General features: G+C 40.9%; 1 protein-coding gene across 6 annotated transcripts; it reads right to left on the minus strand.

The window, feature by feature from the left end:
- Positions 1-2,258: 2,258 nt before the first annotated feature.
- Positions 2,259-24,942, minus strand: LOC126986635 (heterogeneous nuclear ribonucleoprotein 27C-like). Of its 6 annotated transcripts, none has more exons than XM_050842912.1 (9): positions 24,779-24,942; positions 18,390-18,597; positions 17,806-17,992; positions 15,990-16,072; positions 15,236-15,364; positions 14,507-14,777; positions 14,125-14,193; positions 6,822-6,995; positions 2,259-5,742 (listed from the first exon to the last, which is right to left on the minus strand). In XM_050842912.1, exons 1-9 carry the CDS (start codon positions 24,874-24,876, stop codon positions 5,627-5,629), a joined length of 1,335 nt encoding a protein of 444 aa, XP_050698869.1. In that variant the 5' UTR covers positions 24,877-24,942; the 3' UTR covers positions 2,259-5,626. The 6 variants fall into 6 exon arrangements, with proteins under 6 accessions (XP_050698869.1, XP_050698866.1, XP_050698870.1 ...); XM_050842909.1 differs by having other exon boundaries at positions 6,822-7,073; XM_050842913.1 differs by having other exon boundaries at positions 6,818-7,073.
- Between the last annotated feature and the right edge of the window lie 18 nt (positions 24,943-24,960).

Below are 24,960 nucleotides of genomic sequence, written 5' to 3' on the forward strand. Positions count from 1 at the left end.
TAACTTATTATGCTTAAACAACCTGTACCAACATATAATTTCAATAAACAACACAAACCACCGTATTTTATTATTTTTCCCCGAGGCATGAAGGGTGCTGTACTTGTTGAACACTTGTTGGATGATAAATATTTAAAAAACAAAGGGAAAACCACTTGTTTTTCGTTTTTTCAACCAGACCGCCTCATACCATGTCTAATGTTTAGCCTCTTGAAGGGCCAGGGACTCAGGGACGTCCTTTCTCATATCATATTGAAATGTGTAGTTCATGGAAGGCCGTCGATCATGTTAACTGTATATACTGTACCTGTGTCAAATTCCAATTTAGGCCACGTAAGAGAAGTGGACATAGCGTGTTTTCGAAGGATAAAAGGATAGAGGAAGAGAATTAGTGGATGACTTTAATGATGTCTAGAATGGCCAGGAAAAGAAATGAGTTTTGAGGCACCGAAAGTTTCTTCTGTCCCACTCTTAAATAATAGACGTTAAGCGATATTAAAGAACCTACTTGGGTAGTGTGTTCAACTGCGAAGCTCTACACACGGCCATGATAGTAACATGATGACCACATTTTCTTGTATTGTAGGATAAAACTTGATGCATTATTTCTTAATTTGGGAGGGAAAAGGGACAGGAAAGGATCGAGGGAGACTTGGGTGGATAAGAAATAAAGGATTGGGGTTTGTGATGAAGCGGCCAGTGATATGAGGACAGTTAATTCGTCTGTTCCTTGAGATTCATCATTTTCTTACTTTGGGAGGGAAAAGGGACAGGAAGGGAGGCTTGTGGGGTGGATAGGAAATAAAGGATTGGGGTTTGTGATGGAGGGGTCAGTGATTATAAGAGGACAGTTAATTCGTCTGTTCTTTGAGATTAGTTTCTTACTTTGGGAGGGGAAATGAATGGGAAAGGAAGGGACCTGCTTGTGGGGCTGGTAGGAAATAAAGGATTGGGGTATATAATGTGGGTGGGTGAGGGGCAATGATTACGAGAGAAGGTAAGGCAGGAGGTAATTTTGGTCAGAGATGGATTATGTATTCTTTTCGTTGGATTGAAGTCCAAGTGGTGGGTAAGAAAAGGTGGTTTGTGGGATGGGAAGGAAAAATTAGGGATTATAAGATGGCTGAAGAATGGAAATCAATCATGACTCATAGGGCTGCTGACAATGTTTTTATCAGTATCTGCTTTCGAGTATTTGACTATTTGTATAGGGTAGGTATGAGACTGAAAGGATTAACCGTGAAGCAGCGACAGGTCTAATTTGTGGCTTTACCGTGTAGCAGCGACGGGCCAAATTTGTGCCATGATTTAAACCCCCAAAAATAGATGATACATAAACTGATCACAAATGTTTTGATATATATTATGAAATGGTTTGTGTGAGTGATGATTTTTTCTCATTTTTCTCGGTCAGAGAGGCCATTAAGAAACATGATCCCCGCTGATACCAGGTTAATCATTTGTGGATCACAGGACATAGGAAAAAATTTATGCTGTGAAGATTTAAGGATGGTATTGGTAGGTCTCTCCACCAGCATCTATTTTGCATAACCTGTGTTCAGTACAGCAGAATGAATCATAAAACAGAATGTGTAGTTTTAATGTGCCTGGCGTGGTGTTAAAGGATGACAAATATCTGCACCAACACCTTTCTGCATAAAAAACACGAGGGATATTAATTCATCATAAAATTGTATTGCAAGTCAATGTTAAGTTTTGCCGAGACCAAGGGTGAATATTTGAACAAGGTACGTAGACAGCACAACAAATCTCTTCTCCAGTATCTATTCTAAGTCCACAGTTTAGAATGATAGTCATTGAAATGTTCAGCAAATTGTGAATCGAGAAATAGAATGAGACTCGGTGACAGCAGCAATGAGAATGAGGTCTGAACAAGTGTATTTCATAGGATAGCAAATACCTTCACCATTACCCACTTTAGGAGTAATTATTTGGAAAGCTTAGTACTCTGATGAAGTAATGAGTGATGTAGCTGAACACACCAAACCAATGCCACTGTACGGTAATGTTACGAAGTTAATACTATTACTAGGTGTGGTGTACGAGGGCTGGAAAGGAAGGACTATGTTGGATCAGTAATTCACTTTCTACACCAATCGCCTTGCAAATTACCTCGCCAGTCAAACCTTAAGTACGTAACCCTTACGTTGATTTTTTTACTATACTTCTCTTACGTTTAAAAATTTAAGTCATGACTATCATGTAGCCAATCTTTTGAGGAGTATTGAAATGCAGAATAAGGATCATGGCACTGTCATTTTGTTTTAATTCCAATGATTTTGAATGCATAAAATTACAAACACGATACGTACAACTTCCCACACGACCTTGGGTGGCACTTTATTATTGTGGATAAACTGAACAAAGGAACAGATATAACTAAACCAACATGATCCCCAACACTTGCAGCCTCCCACCTGTTAGGAAATGAAAGGTCAGATACGTCACTACCGACACCTGGTATCTGAGGGGCACTGAAACTATCTTCTTTCAGTTGTTTATATTTTGCCGTTGATCTGCTGCTGTACACAACTAGCAGGATTGTACAAATTAACTATCTCTAGATTTATGTTCTAAAATGTGGCACTCGTCTAGTTTTGCAGCCTTAACCCTATATGTACAAAGTTCAAATAAAAAAGATGTTCATCACTGTATAGAAGATCTACTTAATTCAAAATTTTCCCTGATGATGTTGTATATTACGACAACGCTGTAATGTATTACATCTAAACATTTAAATTTCCTGGCTCACTCAGTCTTAATGTAATGATTTGAGCATGATTCATGTGTGTTTGTAGGCACACAGTAACTTACTTCACAAAGAGCTGCAACAGAAATAGTTCCACGGGCCAATAATGCCAAACACGGCAGTCATCGTATCAAACTACAGGTCATTGGCGCAGCAATAAACACACCCCACGTCCCTCCCGCACTCTCCACTATGTACAGCCTCTTAGGGGGTCTTCGGTTTTAATTCAGTTAAAATTAGCAATATAAGCTTCTACTCTGAAGAATACTTTTATTAAAACTGCATTACATTAAATTAAAAGCTAAATTCTCATAAAAAATGCAACTTTATGGTGACTTCTCTGGGTCAGCATAGTAGTTATCTAGCACTAGTCCAATCAGGTAAGAGGAGCACTGCAGAGTGGTTTGGGAGTGGGGTGACTAGAACACCACCTATGCCAAGCAGATCCACCACTTGCAGAGGGTGCAGGTACTCATGCTTCCAAGATTATGTGCATAATCTGACCGTTCTACCTAATGATGATAGAATTATTGTAACAATAAGGTTAATTAATCAAAATGTTTGATCCATCCTCCAAGAAAGGTTGGCAGGGGAGGGGAAGGTGAAAAATTATTTGTTCCTTACATTTGCAATTATTATCCTCCCCATCCCAACAGGTGCAATTCAAAGTCTGTACACACTTTGCAATACAAACTATACATAAGAGAATAGTGAACACCTGTAAAACATAAGCCTCCATCAAGCACCCTAAACAAGTGTAATCATCTGAGCACACACTGCAGGAAGATTGAGGTTGAGGAAGGGTGACAGCTTCCAGACATTACCTGCAGCATCACAAAGACTACTCTTAAAACCCACTCATCAACTGGAGACAGGAAACTGATCTCATTCAACACTGCAAAGCTAGATGCAGTTCTACAAGGCAGCAAGTCTGCTCAAAAGCTGCAATATGCAACTTCTGCCACCTTTTACATCATAACATTTACCATACTTTGCAGCTGCTCTACATTAAAGTTTTGTACCAGTCCTATTACATTTAAAGGCAGCCGCATTAAATCCTAACATGTTTTCAACCACTAAGCCATTTTAAGCCATCAGAGGCAGTCGCAGCCAAACCCAGCCATGTCTGGTATAAAACAGCCACTGAACTACAGTATACAATGTTCTTTGTTACCTTAAACAAAAATATCAAGTATCTGGAGAAAAATGGCTAGGCTTGGCTGTTACCACCTGGCCAGAACTACTGAAGACAGGTGTGGGGAGGCAGTTCCTCATAAACAACCATTGCAGGGGAGTCAGGTTTTTAAATTAAACAGAATCCAAAAAAAATGAACAGAAACAGTACACATCAGTTGCCAAGTGGCGACACACTCAATCATTTACACAAGATACCTACACTTAATCCTCCAGTATTTCATTGTTAAAAAAGTCTTTGTTATGTACAAAATATAGGCTAAAACTTAAAACCTAAATGCTGTACAAAAGGCATCGGTAGACTAAGCTTATATTTCAGTATCAAATACAACGGCCTCAACAGAAGAAATGAGCACATTAACCAATCTTCTTAACAATTATTGTACCTAAAATTGTACAGTTTAAAAAACCACTGCGCCAAATGCTTTCTTGTTTACAACCGGGAAATTCACATCAAGCCCATTCAGTACAGGACCCAGAGCAGCACGACCTTCAGAAAACAAATGATGTAATAAGCACCACCTTCCTGCATACCAAAATAAATGATCCAACTGTGCAAGCTTTATCAAGTACCTGTAAGCAGCATAAGGAGTGTCTATATACTGTATTTCTGTTGCGACGAGGTATTAAAACATTTACTTTATCATTAGACCTTAATCTTACTCAGATATTATTAAAGAAAATTTACAATAGTAACAACAATAAAATTATGGACTATGTCTTTAATACTAGTGAGAATCACAATTTTCTTTTTACCTAGAAAAACTACCTTAAAAAATTAGTTATACATGTAAAATATGGTCAATATTGCTCGTCCACTTATCAAAAATCAAAATAGCTAGAAGAGAGCAAGTGCCAAAAAAAGGTTGTATAAAATTACAATTGAAAATGAAAAGAGAAAAAGCAGAAAAGTGGTCCTGTACGGGGCAGTTCTTGATACGAGCTAATCTTTGGTCTCTGTGTTGTCTTACTTCTAACCTTAGACCAGGTGGATAGAGGTTTGCTGTGGTGGGCTTTGAAAAGTAGGTGGAGTTGTGGTGACGATGGTACGTACTTTGCTCGATAGTCAATAGTAGGCAATGTTGGGATGTTCTCGTTTTTTCCATTTCCTTTCTCTTTGATAACATTTGTGTACTGTCTGTTGTCGCGAAGGAGGCATACTGTTTCTACTACATACCTGCTTCATTACACTGTGCCCATAGTGGAAGGGTGCCAATTACCTAATACACTCTTGGAGTAATCAGTACTGATATTTTTTCCTTAGGAGGCTAAGATATCATTAAGCACTGAAAAAATAATGAATTTTAAAAAGATTCAACACTCTAACATTAATGTTCTGAAGAAGCTCGATACTCTCCTGACGAGTTACACTATCAGAAAATCTGAGCAATAGATCATTTGTTTAAACAGAGGCTATTTTCAAAAGGTACAACCACAATGGAAACAGCTACGTCCCGCACACGAAACACCCTCAACCCCATGCTCCCACTGCTGATGACAGCGAGATGAAGACTTTCCCCACACAAACACCTGACAAGCTGTAGTTCTTACCAGACACACACACTGCTCCTAAATACCTCTTGTGGTTCATTCCTTCTGATGCATGGCACTCTTCCAACATGGGCTCAAATCATCTACACAATGAACAGTCAGAATCCATGACTATAGTGAGATATTATATGTCTTTTGCTCAGCATCACTGGGTGAAGGCCGCCCATTGGCATGTGGATCCAGACCCTCATGCAGGATGTAACCCTCACTACCATACCGAGCTGCCCCTAGAACAAGAACAAACATTAGTGCCTCTCCCTCAACACTTACCTCTCTATATATCAAAACAATTACATTCATAATCACAATTAAACTTCGTCTTGTACCACACTCAACCTGATCGTTTTTTACTACACAAACAAGTACAGGCGTCCCCCACTCTGCCACTGAGCTGCTCTTAGAAAAGCAATTGTGAAGTGAAATGAATATAACTCCTGGACTTATACTATGTGATTCTAAAACCCTTAATACATATTAATAATGTTTGATGGACTGCGTGTACCAATGTCATTACCAAAGTGAATATAAACTCATTACCTGTACAATTACATAAATAATTTAATGAAAGAGCATAAACAAAGCTTAACCGATCATAAAAGCAAGCCAGATGGAGCGTAAGGAGCAAAGGTACTTAAGGAATGACTCTTAGGAGCAAAATATCATAAAACAAAACATCACAAGGTGGGGGAGACCTGTACTACCAATCCATGATGATGAACAACTTAAGAGGATACGGTAAACTAATCAGATAAACCGCAAATACAAATTAAAATCTGTACATAAAGTAACATAACTTAACACATGAATAAAAATTAGTGTCAAGTCCAAAAACACAGAAAATAAGTAAAAATGTAAAGCAAACGTCAAGGCCAGGTAGGTGAAGCATCGCTGTCCAGAGTGACTAATCTTACTTGCCAGAGAGCCAAGGCTAGCCACTACCTTCCTGAGCCTGACTAGCTAACACCTCACTGGGCCTTCTCACCTTAGTCTGTGGGAGATGGGTGAAGGCATTAGCTGTTAGTGCTCCTCAAGTCTACTGGAGCCGCCCAGTCTCCAGAGGCTTGGGTCCTTGATTCTACAGTAAATGTGCCAAGGGAAGCTCAACTCTCAATCAGCAAAAATTCCTTTACTTTACATTGACTTACTGTAATTATCTATTTTATATAGTTACTTTTTTTCAGAGCAACTATTAGCTGCCGTGTTAGGATTGATATGCTGATAAACTGTCGGCTGAGCCCGCCGGGTGGTGGAGTGAGAGTCGAGGCAGCCCTGCTCACAGAACAGAAGAGCGCGGGTACTTACTCACCCTGGTGGGCCGGTGCTTGACCCGGGGCCCCTCCATCGTTGTACCCACGGCCGTGGTTGAACGCCGCAGCTGCAGCCGCTGCAGAGTTTTCCCCGCTCATCTGGTTGTAGTTAAACTGACCCCAAGAGCTATAGTCAGCAGAAGCTTTCCCACCAGGCTGAGGACCTGCTGCAGCTGCAAGGTTTGGAGAAGGAGCGCCAGGTGCCCCAGTCATTAGAGCACTAAGTGGTGCATTACGACCATACGGATCCCCTGAAAAGCCCAATGCCTAAAGTTACATGACGAGAAGAGCAGGAATTACTGTGACACACCTTGGATCTGTCTCTTCATTACTTCTGTGACTCTTGAACAACAGACTTTATCTCTCAACATTGAAAACAAAAATGTAAATGAAAATATGCTCAGCTCGATCTGGATAGATAATGAATGACACTACTGAAACATTAAGTGCTGAACTGATTTCAGCCTTGAATGAAAATAACAAATAATTACAGCAATTTGGGCTTTTTTATATCTAAACAAAAAAAATAATAATAATACTGAATGAACATAGCTTCATCTATCTGAGTGAGTTAGGGGAAGACCCTGCTACCAGCATCATCCCATCCATGTTATCAAGAAGGGACAAGCCAAAAGTCTATGATAACATATCCACCAACCCCAAATTTTGCTAGTTTGCCATGCACCACCAAATACTAGAGTCATTACACAAAATACAAGCAAAATCAATTTGTATTGTTATTATGAGAGCAGTCAGAAACAGTTTCAAGAAATAGGTATAGCAGTAGTTGTGGTAGTGACAGTGATAGTAGTAGTAGTAGTAGTAGTAAGAGGGTGAGTAGCAGCATTAATAGTAGAAATGATGGTAGTAGTGGTAGTGGTAGCAGTAGCAGTACTAATCAATATGTTGTTGGGCTATTGATAACCAATCACCAGTCCAAAGGGGTAACTACCATGAATCAACAAGTCCCTTCTGTGGTACAACTACCCTCAGCCTAGTAGTGTGCACCGCTATAGAGAGCAGGAGAGTAAGACTCACTCAAACAGGGTCCACTAAGTCTTATATTACAACTACAGTATTGTCTCAGACTAAAGAGGAGTCTGGATGTGGGGTTTAAGACAGGTAGGAGGAGCCAAATTGTATTTGCTGTCAGGTGTTAGATATGTTAAGGGGCAAGAAACAAGAAGCAAAATGCCACTATCACTCAAAGAAAGTTGAGAATGGTTTTAAGGCCAGCAATCCATCTGTCCATGATCCATATCTATATTCATCTCTGATTCCATAACCATGTCTAGAGTATATTCTTATGTTTGCTTAAAAACATGACTTACTGAAGTTTTGAGGCAGAGCAATATCAAAGAGGAGAGTATTGCAATTACTGCCATAGCCACAGCTGTGGTAGGATCAACGTGTGCTTCTTTGCCTTTTCTTGTATCTTCAATTTCACACTAACACTGATACAGATGCAAACACAGACATGGTCACAGATGATGGACAAATGGATACTCAGCCTAAAGGTCATTTGTATGTCTTACCAAGAGTTCTCTTTCTAACCTCTTTAACTCTGGCTTCAGCACAACCCAGTATTGAGGCAGATGAAGCGAACCTCAATGGACTCCCTATTAATATACTAATGCCCGCTAATGTACAGACCTGCCTTTATGATAAATTCCACTCCCATATCTTCCTACTCTTGTCTAGCTATCAGCAGCCAGGGGGGCACGTGTTCAGGCTATGATTTTTTTTTTCACCCGAGATACAGGATGGATGACAGGTATGCTACATGGGAATAGTACCTTGAAATGGAATGCTGCATGGATACTCATTGACCTAAAAATAATGGTGAGGCCTCATGTCTGTGCATGGATACAATTTTCTTGAACTTTAGTTTCTGCACCTATTGTGTAGTATTTTGTGTATAACTCCTTCACCACATTTAGAAGCACACACAACCCAAACACTATGGCAGATTCACCCTCAAAGGTGCCTTCACCAGAGCACTGTGGATAGGGAGAGTTTGGCCACTCGCTGCCCAAGGGCCATCCTGCCTCCATGCTGACCTTGCTTGCTGCCTCCTGCCCAGCTAACCACCAAAATGCAACCATTTTCATCTATTGGCTATTAACCTGCATCAAGAAGAACAGAAGAACCCCCTAGGAGACTGTGAGCATAAGCATACAGGGGCAAGATGGTGTCTGAGGAGCACATGGCCAAACTCTCCCTATCTACTTGCTTTTACCTAACCTGCTGACAAAACTGTGACAACTGTTTGAGCTTTTCAGAATACTAATAAACCTTGAACCCTTAAACTGCAGTCAAGCTGAATGGCAGATGGCTTCCAACAAATTGATGAAAATCAGTTTTATAGATTGACAGGATGCTTTCTGTGTAATGGATGCCTGAGCTCGTATGCTGCCTTTCTTCTTTCCCCTCCCCAACACAATACTTATTCCCTTGGGCACCATGCATACCCCTTGATCTACTTGTACCTCTTAGGTCCAGTCATAGTTTATAGAGATAAAAAAGACAAGGCAATAAAAATACTAAAGCTATTCATATATTGAAAAAGATTTGTGATATTTGAAAAGGTACAGCGAGTTGATGGCATCGACTATGAACAAGCTGCAGGTTGAGGGTTGCAAAAGCTTGATTGCTTACAAATACTTGGCAAAATAGCTGCTTAGCCTCACAAAAAAGCAGTTCTGGTACTTAAGCAATACCAAACAAGGAAAACAACACTGCTATCTGCCAGGTTACAGAAGTATTTCCTGACCTGGCTATGCCCACCCCTTCCAGTGAATGTCAATACATTTACACAACACACACACACACACACAAACAGATACACATATACAAACACACAAAGTCTCAGCAGTAAGCACTCACGCCTTTTATCCAATATAATATTATTTCATTTAGGTGGCTTTGCTTCTGTTTGTGCTGCTGTGTCTATTTAGGTATGGATGAAGCAAACTAGCTGTCCTTACTACTAGAAGTGTGTCTTGCTAAGTAACACAACGTAGTGTCTTTCCTCGAGTGCTTCGGTACAATTCAATATCAGTCCTTACTACTAGAAGTGTGTCTTGCTAAGTAACACAACGTAGTGTCTTTCCTCGAGTGCTTTGGTACAATTCAATATCAGTATCACAAAACATGTACTTTCAAAAATTACTGTCTTACATTTAGCAAAGTATAATGCTGTATTGTAGCACTTCACACCGTAGGTGCCTGCAGCTAATAACATCCCTTCTAGTACCTTCACCACACTCTTCCATGTTAGAATAAGATCTCACAGAATTTTGCTATAACCAATAATCTCAAAAGTAAATATGCTTTTGACAAGAGGAGCAAGTTGATATGCAGATTGAAATGATAGATATCCTAAAAATGTTCAGTTCATGACTGAGAGAAATATGCAGATACAGGTACTGTTGTGGGCTGCATTAATATCAAGAGATCTTGTGTTGGTCTTTCAAATAATACACAATTCTATTCCTAAAGCTGCTCTTTAGAGATACAGCCTGGTTGCCTCTGAGACCTATCGTGAGTGCCAGCACCCATGGATGTGACCCACACCCTCCTAGACCTAAATATGGCTCAACAAGACTACAGCAATGGCTAATGTAAAAACACTTGTTCTGAACTGACTGATGATACTGATTACTAAGTCATTGCCACTGACTTCCCACTTCCCTAATCAAAGAGTTTAACAGATGTTCACATAACTATTACTACACTGAGGAAAACACAAATTGTCCAAACCTGTCCTGTATGTTTGCAAAATAATTTAGCACATCTAGCTAGTCTGTCACACTTCTTTTACTACTACTTGGCACATAAACAGTGCAGTAAAATAACATCCTGGAATGTGTGTGTGTGTGTGTGTGTTTTGCAGAGTGCACTAATAAGTGTTGTGATTAATTCAATGAAGGACCACAGCGTTACCTGAAACTAGCTTTCCAACATTCCTGTCTAGCCCTCGAAATATTTCTATATAAATCCAAGTTGATTAACAATCCACTCAATTCCAATGTCCAAATTGTTAATATGATCTTTTAGTTACTAAAGATGGGCAGAGGTCATGCTTACACACTCCTACTTATCAGCCCTGGAAATGTTTTCCCAAAGTTTGTGAGTAAAAAGATACCCTTTTGTTGCCTTGTTAGCCTTGAAAATGTTATTTATTGTGCACTGTTCCACCCAAGTCATGAACAAAGCAAAATGTTTAACCTGTACAGCCCCACTGCCAGCTATAGTCAACACCGCATTTGTACGCCGAGGGCCCGCTGCCGTCTATATCCGACACCAAATTCCTCACTTCGCCACGGCCAAACAATTCACTTTATGAACTTCAGGTCTTCTGCACATTCAAGAGGAGGGATTGGTGAGTCTGTAGCTATAAAGTTCTACCCGATGGGTGCATGTACAGCTGCACAATTAGGAAGTAAAAATGAACAATTTTGGGCAAAAATGAGAAATAGCAACTCATCCACTCTTCCACGCCACGGTAACAGAACCTTATCAGTAGTCAGGAACGTTTATGTCATGTCTGACTTCCGCCGCTCCACTCTTTCTGCCCAAGAGGCTCTGAATATGCTTTTGGACTCTGATTGTGAGTTCAGTGAGTCCGAGTCATCTGGGGATGAGTATGAGCAACTCAGGATGAACTGGCTGAGGTTTAAACCCCCATCATACCCGTGGTGACGATGGCAGCCACACATGGTGATACAAGTGGCTTTGTGGAATCACCGTTGTCACACCACGCTACGGAAGAGGGTATGGTGTCCACTGACGATGAGTCAATGGAGGAGGAAATAGCCAAAATGCGACCTGTCCTCCTGTGTAGCCCCTTGTTTTGAGGTGTACCACACCCAAGTGCAGTTCTAAAATAGCGAAAAAGGACACTAACTAGGCTATATCAAAAATATTTTGTTTCTTACATATTATTACCAAGACAATAACGAGTGACAGTAAGATTGACAGACAACAATAAAAGTGAATGTATGGTATAAATTTGCACAGAAATATTATATATGTAGTTATTACTATAAATTTTACACAGTTGTGCATGTACGTATTCAAAGAGACAATCATACTGCTTACAAACATCACTAAAGCAAGAACTATGCAGCGTCAGAGTGGCGCACAAGATGAGGGAGGTTGGCGGCCGGGCGGGAGGACACACCGTAGCGCACTCCATAACCATCCCGCACAGAGGCAAAAATAAGCCCATATGAGTGTTATTATACCTTTTCCCCTTAGTTTTAGATCATTTTCAATTTATGCAATAAAAAAAATTTGATAGTGGCTTGGGATCGAGGTGAAAAAAAGCTCAAAATAGCATGGGGCTGTACTGGTTAAGAGCAAAGAGCATCTCTTAATACTTCTAAAAGTGCATGACACACCAACACTCAGATTATTTCAACTGCCATTACGAACTGGAATTTGCACCACTACTCACAGGCCCTCAAAACTAGACTGACTTGCAAAAGTTTTAATGTACAGAAGACTTGCTTGCTCTTAAACCCATACACCAAAAATAAATCCCTCACACACACACACACACACACACACACATACTCAACTTTCCCCTCCTATCTAATCTCCTTCAATCTGCATGGTCACAACTTTCTGCCACATTCCCATACCCTGAGGAACCAAAGGTTAAGAGAAAACAGCTACCTCGTTATCCCCCCTTCTTGGTTGCCTAACAGACCTATTCGGAGATTAAAATAAAAAATAGGTCATTATTCTATGCCCTCCTGTTTGTGGGATAATTCATTTGTAAAAACTGGGAATGTTTCTAAAATTTTCATTTAGTTTTTATATAACAAACTATTCCTATCTTTCTCTATATTTATAAATAGCTCTATAGAGAGATGTTCCTCCCCCCGCCCACCATGAGACGGACTCCTGTATGTTTTAAGTCAACCCTAAGGGGCATAGCTCCAGTAGGCTGAGGTTAGGGGCTGGGCTCCCCTCAGCTATTTATACCTAAACACACTCAAAATGGTCACATAGGCTTGTTGACTTCCCAGTGCCTTTATGGGGTGTGAAGTCTCATGATTTAATTTATCACAATCATATTTTCTCAGCACAAATTTTGACCGTGTGGCAGTAATTTTCTTGTTCTCAACTCAGATGACCGGCACGTGGATCTCACTATTGTCAGATTTATTATTTGTTGCCTAAAGACTAATTCAATAGCACTGCTAATGTGTGTAATTTTTCAAAAGCAGTATGCTTATTTAAGCTTTTAAAAATTTAAGCATGTTTGTGTATATATGGAGATTTCTTTAACACTACAACATTCTACAGATACTAACTTATAAACTTGAAATGAAAATCTGAGTTGATATATAACACGAGATATTCCTTCATCATGAAAATGAGGACGACTTAAATTCTGGAGCTATCTTATATTTTTCCTAAAGCCTGAAAGGGTCTCTTCTAAATCCCAAAGTCCAAGATCTGCTGCTTTTCTACCAGACTTTTGAGTCCATGCAATATGCTCAGGAAATACCAACAAGAGGTTCTAGAGGACTTTCCTACAGATTTTGTTTTGATTACATGCAACCCGTCTCATGTAAGAAAGCACTTACCAAAATAAATATAAACATTAACCTACTTCTAACAAACATGACCATGAATAACTTAATTTTGAAAGTAATGCATTCCTGAGACCTCAAGGTTAGTTTCCTTCAGTTAAAGGATAGCCTTCTGTACACAAGGACAGGACCCCAAGCAAATGATAGATAAAACCCAAACAAATACAAATTAAGACTCCAACGTAAAGCCCAAGAAGCCCCACCAGAGAATACTGTTTGTTAAACTAGACCTTGACCTCTTGGCTAAGAACCACCAAAATTCTACACAATCAACTGGAAAAGAATTAGAAAAACCTTGCAAAGGAAATGCAAGCTTTCAATAATCATCTAAGGTTGGCATATGTAAAACAAGAAGGCATTAAGTGAAGGAGATATGGGATGTTAGCAGTACTGTGACCAGCTATGAACCAGCAGTCCCGAGAATTTTCTGATCTACAGCTCCACACACCTCTTGCCTTCTTCTGAGCATAGGGCTTCAACATAGGCTTTTCGAGGCAGTTACTGAACAGTGCTTCTCTGGCAAACTTTACTGTGCACAACTAAGCCTTTCCTGGCTGATAAGCTTTGATTTTTCTGATAACAACAGTTAATTGGTTTACTTCCTCAAAAAGCCATAATCAACTCCAGCATATGTATATGCCATAACAAGAACACCAATGTGCACAGACACACACACCCGCCATGCACGACTCACGTTCGTGTGGCTGAGGTGTGGAGGGAGAGGTGGGGGACGTCCAACCCCACGTTCCCCCCTCCATGGGCCCTGAAATACACCCCTCCATACTTATCTCATGGACATGGCACTCACCAATTATTATAATGAACATCCATTGGAGGTGGAACTTTTTTACATTATATATGGGCAGTGGATTTAACATGTTTTTTTCACATTTCTTGAAAGTTAAATAAAAGGTTCTTTCCAAAAACTTCAATCTATCTAGGAATCCTGACCTTAATGATATACGTCACACATACACATCAGCTACTAAGTTTGCTTCATACCTGTCAAGACAGGGCAATATTAGACTACTCTGAAAGAACAACAGGTATTAGGCCAGGACAGGGAGAACACTCACCGAAGCTGCCGTACTGCTGGCCTCCCGGAGAGCCGTAGTTAGGAGCACCCCATTGCTGGAGCTGCTGGCTGGCCCCCCACCCCTGGTAGCCTCCAGGGCCCTGCGGGGCACCGTACCCCTGGGGAGGGTAGCCCTGCTGCTGCGGGGGAGTGCCCCACCCCTGGTAGGGCCCCTGCACCATGCCCTGTGTGCCCATGTGTCCTCCAATCTGACTGTTGTGGGGGCCTAAGGGTGGCCCCATGGGAGGCCCCATGTTGCCAGGTCCCATGCCCTGCAGCAGAAAGACACCTACTAAGTCTCTGACAAGCATGTCAAGGTCCTAATGCTACTTATCTGTGTACTGCCGGGTGTCCCCATGACAGCACCAGCCAAAAGTTTTCATTGTGCTTCAACAAAGATCTAATGCTCACTGTTTTATTGAATTATAAAAGAGATGAAACACCTTATATGGGATTTCACAGACTAAACTTCCTGAACTTGTTCCATAAAATGAGTATCTCAAAGAAAGCATCAGTAATCTGAAAGATTGCAGCAAATATTAAATAACTTTTCTTCATACATCACATGAGAATTTGACTTTTCATCCTTTAACATTATCTTGGCCTTTAAAACATTTTAAGGTTGTTCTAGTCATCCTCTACTGCCTACATAAGATTAACATTTAGCAGCAAGCCCTGCCCTGCCCTTCTTAGTGCATGCTTGCTGGTGCCGGTCCCAAGAGATACTCACATTGTTGAGACCAGGCATGCCAGGCGGGCCCACAGGCATCCCCCAGTGATTGTCGGGGTGGGTGCCCCACTGGCCCCCCTCCTCCTGGGCCTTGCTGGCATCACGGGGCTCAGCCTTCTTGATCTCCACCTTGTGGATGGAGAGTAAGCAGAGATTAAGTGACGGCACTCATGAAGACTACCAAATTGGCTCATAAGTAAGACATGAGGAATGAATTGTACATTCACAAAGCTGATCAAAATTTAGGAAACAATACTGTCCATACAATTCATCCTCATATTTCATCTTTTAAAGTTACATTTATATTAACGAAAAAAAACTTACCGTTTTTTCTCTTATCATTACTACAATGCACCTGGTAACTAAATGAAGATTGATTCTTTACATCTAATATTACAATGACACAAAATGTACCAGAGTGCAAAGCATTAACATTAAGTATACTGAATCATGCAAGTAATTTGGTAAGACTGACTTCTGGAAAACTTTCAAGTTTTCAAAATCTAATCATATTGACTTGATATTGCAAAATTTATGAATTGTCAGATATATGAATAAAAATCTGGTTCCAGAAGTTCTCCCATCACCTGGGAATAAGATCCACCTTTCTCAATGTCCAGCCCCTTCCCACAGGGTCAACACAGTGTGAATACCAAGTAATTAGAATTTTGAATAGGAAAATTCCATCTTTTATTCATTGAGAAAGGTGGTCTTTATAGCAGTAGTAACAACTAAAAATACTTAAGACTAATACCTGCTTTCCATTAATGTTGACAAAGTGCTCAGCCACCGCTCTATCCACTGCCTCTTCCGTTTCGAAGGACAAAAACCCAAAGCCTAGTGTTGTGACAATCAAACAGAAAAACAGCTTAGCTTAGTGAGGAAAGATTGGACCTACCTATTGTGAACTACCTACTAGGTGGGTGCAAGACACCTATTTCAACCAAGTCATCACACGGAAACTTTTAAGCAAGGTAATGTGACTAAATGCAACACATTAAAACAGTAAATGCAACTTATCAACATTTACAAAATATAGAACCAATTAATAGATATGAATATGAATTCATCAACTCAAAGGTGGAGAATAGATACTCAAGTGGACCATAAAGTGTGATGTCTTAGGAGTAGGGAAAAGTACACAACAGATGGTCCATGGTTGGCAGACATCAATACTTGATCTCCCAGGACTCCAGCCTGCCAGACTTCATTCATTACAAAATGCTCTTTCCAAGCCAAAGGTAATGCTTTGCCTTGGGGCTGTTCCAGAGTGCAACACAACACCCTTGTTAAGCAACCAAACCAAGAAACTCTTACATTTGTTTGGTTTGCTACAAAGCACAAAGACTACAGGATCATCTTGTATGGCATTTGGTGGTTAGAAAATAAACTTGGATAATATATACAAGAAATTTATGTAGTCTCGCCTTTTAGGAAAGCTAACAAACTTGTAGAGTTGTTTGGTTAGAGAACTTACAAAGCCACTGGGTTGTACTGGTAAACTAGCCCTTCATTTCCACATGGAATGAACCCTAGGCTCGGGGGAACACCCTGATAACCACGAAGTACTGGTGGCTTGCTTCCCGGAGAACTAGTATTGGTATGGCACAGTTTGTGGTTGGCAACAAGTGAGGCCTCCGCTATGGGGAACACTTCAGCCAGGCATTAGACCAAGACATGTGACTTTACTCTTCATGATGGGCCCTGCTCCATCACACAAATATGCTGCCACACTAAATGTTTTATATATATATTTGTTTTCTCACATACATGGAACAATAAAGTTGAGCCATTTCTATTACATATACTTAGTGAGTCCTTATGAGCCACATCAATACTTAAGAAATAGTAAATGCCTTAAATACAATCTTATTGATAATGCTCTTAACATAATACAAAAATATTAATCATGCAGCAATCATTACACTAGATTATTGGTACTTAATAATTTATGAAAATCATCTAATCATATATAAACAATAGTCTATTAAAAATCAGTAACCTTAGTTATAATTATCATTTAGTTTATTAAGGGCCACTGAAACTGCTGTACAGAAAAAAAAGATAAAAATGAAGCTATCTGAATCCAAAGTCTTTTCTTACACTTCCATGCATCAATGCTCTGAGCCCATTAATGAATGTGGTTATATAACTTTACAACTGGATTTAAGTCACTATACTGATTAATAAAACAGTAAGTTTCTTGAGTACCACAAAAGCAAATGGATATGAGCATCACAAACTCAGCTTGCATACATCAGGCATAGCTAAGACCCAACAGAAGTGAGTTAAGAAATCATTCCTTTGCCATCACTAAGTCCTCAAAAATACTGCTAGGAGTAGGAGCTCAAGGGGGCCAGACAGCCTAGGCAATGGGGGCACAGGGAGGGCTGCAGCTGGGCAGATTAGCACTGGCATGCAGAACAAGTCTTTGGGGAGAATTTTAGGCACTCAAGACTAGTTCCACCAATGGATGTTATTTTTTTCAGAGTATGTACAATTGAGTGGAAATCAAAATATAAATGGGTATAAATTTGCAAGGGACTCAATATAATAAATATATGACTTACCTCTGGATTTCTTTTTCTCCTGGTCAAACATGATGACCACCTCCATCACTCCACCAAACCGAGAGAAGAAGTTACGAAGGTCTGTCTCGGTGAGGTTGGATGGCAAGCCTCCGAGGAAAACCTTAGGCCAATTTCCATTTCTCTTCTGCTTCTGCATGCTGCGTGGGTTGCATGCCTTGGGGTCAATCTGGAAGACAAGGTTTTTTGAGTTCTAAAGCCTTGCAATGGGTAAAATACTACATAATTTACACCAAACATCAAGGCCCCCACACCAGGCCACACACGGTCACTCTGGCCTCCTCTGGCTACTGGTTTAAATAAGCAATCAATTTGCTAATTTGGTATGGTGAAATTGTGTCACATAAAAGTTTGTAGAAGAATATACAGCATAATTATGTCAGAAGACTTTATGGTTCCCCCATCCTCAGCAATCCTAAACTCAAAAGATTACCTTTCTCTGGATATTGAGATACCTCTCATGAAGTGAAGTAAAATGCAAGAAACATAATACGTTTCTTTTCCTTAGTTTTATCTTATCTTCACTAAGGCAACACAAGCTACAGACCAACCCTGCCACTACTCACCGTGCGTCCGTCCAGCTCATGAGGTCCACTCTTCAGCACCGAGTCCACTTTGTTGGGGTCAGCAAACGTGACGAAACCAAAGCCCCGTGAGCGGCCCGTCTCGCTGTTCTTCATGACCACACAGTCAATCACTTCGCCGTACTGGCCGAAGTACCGCTGCAGGGACTCCTGGGTGGTCTCCCAGGACAGGCCACCCACAAACATTTTCCTGTTCAGGGACAAAAATTACTCTATTGTAATGTTTTCAAGGACAAGCTGTTAGGGAAAAGGAAAACCATCATGACACCTTTCGTATCAAAATGTATCAAATTGGGGCATTTCCTTCCATTTTCTTATTATTTATAAGGGCAGCAGGATGCAGGATTATCTCTAATGATCTAGTTTTCACCTCGGCCTGCATCCTTTACTGTCAAATAAATACTTAACCCTTTCACGCACCAAAAGTTTAATAAGTTTCTCTTCCCACTGCGATATCCATCTGAGGCTCCCTAAGAGGCCTTGCATAATGGCCTGACTGTGCAGCAAAAAAAATAATAATAATTCATGTTATCAATTTCACCCACGAGTATTCTTTTTGCCTGCCATTATTATATATCGTTGGTTTTGGAAGATTATTCTGCATTATGAAAGAAAAAAATATCAAGAAATGCAAATAAATAGCGAAGTTTACAGACTCCAAAAAAATAACATTGATTAAAGATAAATAAGAAATGCTTACGTTCACCATCTCATAGCTCAAACCTTACCGAGTCGGCTTTTTATGGTTTATAAACAAAAAAATTGAATTTTTATGAGAATTCCAACACTACAACTGGAATTTTCATTTGACCAGAAGTTCTTGAGAAAATGGAGAACTATATTTTTCTATCTATTCTGTTCTCTCCAGTAGAAGCTCAAGGGCAGCAAACGAAACACAACGGCCAGGTCAAGGTCAAAATAGTAAATTTTGTCTGGAAAAGTTTTGATAATAATAACAAACATGACTATTAGCTCACCTATTTCCGGTCTGGAAGAACTTCGCAAGACGCAATAATAATTACCACTAAGCCTCTCTCCCTAACACTCTGCTGGAGTTTTTTTCACTTTTCCCATGATCATCATCACTTTCATGAGGATCATCACCACACACTGTACAAATGGGTCTCAAAATCTCTTCACTTGATAATTTCTTAGCCATATTTTCTAATAGTAACAGTTACTGGTCCCTGCGAATATAAAACAAAATATTGTATCACGGCACGATCACTTTACATCGGAAGTAAGATTAAATTTCACCAATTTCGACTGACAACTGATATCCAGGCTTACCAGGCTCCAGACACAATTTGAAGTGACAACAGTCCGCACTCACAGGCTGCCTGCTGAGAGGCAACTAAGCCACGGGCAATTATCACTTCAAATCCAATGGCAGGAAAGTTGACGATTAGTTTATTTTATAGGTCTAGCTTGGATCTTTGACGCAAAATTTTTTGACGCAATTCTGAAAGATACTTTATTTTTGGCGAATTTTTGGCGAATCTTTAAGTTTTTTGACGCGATTCAAGTCCAAAGCTCAGATATAGACGATTCTGTTTTGACGCGAATCGCGACATGGTGCATGAAAGGGTTAAATACGTGATTATGCACTAAAGGTTGCAAGTCTAATACAAGTACGGTTACCATACTTTTTTTAAGCCCCAAAATCGGACACCAGTAAATCTGACAAGGCTATGTGAAATATAAATTCAAAATACATGTATTTACTTTTTAAAGAATCTTGCTCAAATTCCAGAGAAACAAATACACATTGAAAGATATACAACTAAATTAGGGTGTCATACAAACTCCTGTGTGGAGAAGGTAATGGAAAGTTTCTAAAAAAAACAGACCCTCTGAAAAAACAACAGACCCCCTGATAACTTCCACACCAGATACAACTGGTTACCTTCCAAGGGGTCACTCAACTTTAGATTCACAACACTCTTCCCTCCTAATATACTATTTAATATGCACTAGCTTGCAGTTTCTTGGCTTGCCTCAGCAACAAGCTACAGGAATAAATAAAATCAACTGATAAAGTATATCTGAGTTATCCATTCCAAGTATAAAGCTTGCTCTTACCAGGAATCCAATTGGAATGTAGGCCATGTTTCCTGTACATGTTTGCTGGTGCATGGTGATGGGGAGAGATAGTGGCAGGCAGGCGCCCTTAACATTTTCAAACTTTTGGGGGTTCAACTTGCTGTAACTCCTAATGTTTTACTCACATTGAACTTTCACCCACTGTTTCGAAATTGCCACTTTTCCGATTCTTCTGGAATGTGACGTACTGATAAGGAAAAAAGTAGGTGGTCAAATTTGCCAAGAAAGTAATAATACTGCACACCAGCACTTAACTCATTCCCTTAGAAGCCGAGGCCTCACCTCTCCTGCTGGGAAAGTAAGAAAGTTTTGTTTAGTCGGCGCAACATCTATGGTCATATGCCGGAGAGACAGAAGGGGAAGGAATTATAGAAGGGAACAGATCCCAGGAGATGGGGCACAACCCCCGATTAATACCTGATACCCATTCACTGCTGGGCGGACAGGGGCGTAGGGTATCGGAAAAGCCGCCCAAATTTTTCCACTCCGCCCGGGAATCGAACCCGGGCTCTCTCGGTTGTGAGCCGAGTGTGCTAACCACTGCACCATGAAGCCCCCTCTCCTGCTGGGAGCAACACTCACTCACCACAGTGCTAATTTGCATTAGAACTACTTTCTTGGTGATTTTGACCACCTATTTCTTTCCTTATTGCTACGTTACATACCAAAATCAGGAAAGTGTGACAATTTCGGAAGCGAGTGAAAATTACATGCGAGAAAACTTTGGGAGTCACAGTGAGATGAAGCAAAAACGGAGATAAAATGTTCATACTTTTCCTTTCCTTCCCTTATAATAAGTGTAAGTGTAGTCTTAGTGTAAATAATTTATGGTCAGGATATGCAACAATGTGTCATGAACAAGATGGTGGGCTCTCCTAAATATCATCTGCTTGTTTGCTAATATCAAGTAAGATTACATTTCAATGCACTGCAAACCTGATAATCTGTCTACTTTTGTGACGTCATCAACTCAAGACACAGGCCAGTAGATATCTCTCGGAGCCCAAGGGTAAGCACTGCCAACTCTCCAACTATTGTTACATCCCCCTCCAAAAGTAGATATTCTAGCGGTGATAGGTTACTGCCTAAACACCATTAGGTTAGGTGGAGTTCGTTTAGAAATAGAACAAGGAGTGGCAGTGCACAGGTTCATGGTGGCCAGCTTTTAGGCATTATTTTATCAGCAATAGGTTACTTTCAATGTTACAGATACTGATGCAATCAGTCATATCTATTGACAACTGATCCCAGAGAAGAGGAAACTTGCTGGCCGCAGTATTAATCATGTCCAAGGCAGGCAGGCAGATTTGCCAACCTCATGGTCTTGTGGACTTATTTTTTCCTTGTGACTGCATGTTGTAAACAAATCTTTCCAGATGAGTTTTGAAGTTTCTTTATTACTGTTCCATCTTTTTCATCACAAATTAAAACTACACTAAGCCCTCGGTACAACAGACTAATTGAGGGGAAACTTAGTCCGTTAAACACGGCGGAAATTTAAAAATACATATAATAATAACAACGAACCTAATAAACGTCAGTATCAAGTTTTTAATGTGTATGTTGTCTGTACATTGTCTTTAGGTGTAAATATGTACTTCATTTGAATGGGAACCACAAGAAGGAAAATATTTCATCAGGTGAGCTGAAAAAGACTACTATAACCAATGGATGGGAGATACAATAAAGAGAGGGGGAGATGGCTAGCAGACTCTATTGCAGTTAATTAGAGGTGTTCTGGCCCTTGAAAAAAAATGCCAGATTACTATCTGGAAAGCATAATTTGGTACAGAAAAGTGGGTCTACTATAAAAAAAATTTTGCTCATCCCAGTGTAATTCAAAACAGAGTTCTGAATATTGAGAACATTATTCCTCAATAATCTTTGACACAGATGCAGTATTATGATAAATGAAATTATCAAACTTCAGTTGCACAGCAGCCTGAATCTACACGTTGTTCGTAGTTTTTTTGGTCTACAAACACTACTGTACTATCAGTTTTAGGCACTTGATACACTAAAGCAATTAATAAATCACGAACACAGGCTTTACTTGTTCATTATGTATTTATACCTTGGAGGAAGATTTATACGACTTGGCATTCCAAACCAAAACACACCTTCTTTTGACCTGTATTACTTTTCATCAGCTCATGACCATTACTTCTTCTGGTACTAACTCCCCTCTCTGCCTCTCGTAGTTGCTACATTCTACAATTAGGTGTTCCACTGTTTCTTTCTCCCCAGTGTCCTAGACAGCTACTGCCCTTTGTGTTGGTAAGTCTTGGTGAGAGTGAGTTCGGCCCCTCAGCGGCTCCTTTCAGTACTGTGCGGGTTTCAGCCTTTTAAATATCTCTTTACCACGAGTTCTACTGATTAGATTCTGTTCAGTACTTTCCAGATTAAACATTAGTCTTCGTGGAATCTATTAGAAAAATGGTTCAAGCTATACATGCGGCTGGAGATTAGAAAAAAATGCGAGAATAGTGTAAGCTTGGGTGCGAGTATTTAGCTTGTAATAGTAGTAGTAGTAGTCGGTCAGGAGTTTCACCTTTGTAACGGCACTCCCTGATGTGTCTAATAACTGAATGGTAGTGTTTCTAACCACTTCACCTGAAAAATGTTAGCATAAACACTTGGGATCAATGTCTTGTAGACTATAGGCACAGTTTATCATGATTTATCACATGAGATTTTAAAGTGTGCGAGTCCTCATAGCTTCAACAGGAGTGACTCAGTTTTAGTTAAAGTAGCTACCGATCACTGGCAATTCTGGGGGGCCAGTGTTTATAATACAAATCTGTATCTAATGGTAATAGTCATATTATGGTTATTATTCATTTACATAACAAATGATGCCTAAAATCATTCAAAATTAATTTAAAACTCAATGGCCTACACTGGGCAGTATATGTGTAGTTTGGCTCTACCACCTCAAAATTCCATGTATGCCTTCATATTATAAATAAAGGGCAAAAATACATGCCCTTTAACCATTATAATTGCGAAGCACATGGTTAAAATTTAACCTAACCTAAGCGCTTTGCCGGCTTCATTTTAGTTGCTCGAGCTTCCATTGCTTAAAAACAAATGCAAACATTGCCAAAGTGTAGGAAACAATCGGGGTGGCAGCTGCAGTAAACAGTGCGGAGGATAGGTTTGCTTAGGGTGGGTTGCACTACGTTTGCTTAGGTTAGGTTTAGGCCAGGTTGCTAAAAGTGACCAAATATTTCCAAGTAAATACATTACATTTTACCCGAAACCTAGTAGCAAATCTCTGAAATGGAATCCTCAGGTCTGTTAAATAACCCTCAAAGTTTATCTCATGGGATGCTCAGATTTATACATGAAGCAAAATCCACTAAAAAAAAAAAGTAATTTGAAACAAATGGTTATAAAATACATATTAGAATATTGTGATTACCAATATTAAGTTTTAGACCTTGCTACCAGTAATCACTATCAGAAATCATTCATTGGAGTTGGGTGTACTTCTAGATTTCCATCAAATGTGGTCCTAAAAACCACAATTACCCAGGCAAAAACCTAAGCTTTGGTAGAGGTGTTGGAATACAATTTTTTTATTAGAAAATAATATCATTTGGAGCCTTCAAGCATCAGCCCCCAATAATATTTGCCTTCGGATCCCATACAACTTTTAAGCCCAGAGTGTCTTATCCCACTGCTTGCTGCACCCAGAGGGGCCATGACTACTCTAGCATCAGTCCCAGGCCCCTGGGGGCGGCCCTACTCGGCCCACGGGGTTCCTAGGCGACCCACGCGAGCCCCCCACACCAGGCCGGCCTCGGCCACTAACAATGCCAGACCCACGCGGAGGAGCACCAGCACCCAAAACCACCCAGAGGTGTGGCCCCGCAGACTCCAAGGGTCACCCGAGAGGCCCAGGGGGGCAGCGAGCCCAGGCAGGGGCGACAAAAATGGCCAAACCCGCCCCAGGGAACCCGCCTGGCCAGGCCCCACGCGGGCCAGCCGCCACGCTCCTCGCCCCTGAACACGCGCCGCCCTGGCCCCTGCCCGGCCCTGGCCGGCCAAGGCCCCGGCGCAGGCAAGGGCCTGGGCGGCAGGGCAGGCAGACGCCCCTTGGCCCAGGGGCGGCGGCGGGGGTCGCCGCGGGGCCGCCAGGAGGGCCGCGCGGCACCCAAACAAACACAAGCGCGTGGCACCACCACCCGCCGTGTGCGCGCCATAATATTTACCCGCTCCCTGGGCCTCCACGGGGCCTCCTTGCGGCACCAGCGGATCCTTACCCTTTCTCCTCGCCGTCGTGGGGCATGTTCCGCCCCCGGGGCCCGTTGCCACCGCCGGGGTGGGCCATCATGTCGCGCCATGCAGTATCTTTCTTCATGGTCTCGCCGCCGCACGCCGAACATGGAGGCCGCCGCGTCCTCCCCCAGGTGGCGCCAGCAGCACGGGTGGCGCCAAACACACA

This window comes from Eriocheir sinensis, chromosome 62 (genome assembly GCF_024679095.1).
Source record: "Eriocheir sinensis breed Jianghai 21 chromosome 62, ASM2467909v1, whole genome shotgun sequence".
NCBI classification, from domain to species: Eukaryota; Metazoa; Arthropoda; class Malacostraca; order Decapoda; family Varunidae; genus Eriocheir; species Eriocheir sinensis.

Bases quoted from the DNA above. Each gene is read 5' to 3' on its own strand.
- LOC126986635 (XM_050842909.1), bottom strand. From the start codon at position 24,876: ATGAAGAAAGATACTGCATGGCGCGACATGATGGCCCACCCCGGCGGT. The intron at 17,993-18,389 runs GTGAGTAGTGGC...CTTGTCTTCCAG, and splicing joins ATGAGCTGGACGGACGCACG to ATTGACCCCAAGGCATGCAA. The intron at 16,073-17,805 runs GTAAGTCATATA...TCACAACACTAG, and splicing joins GGAGAAAAAGAAATCCAGAG to GCTTTGGGTTTTTGTCCTTC.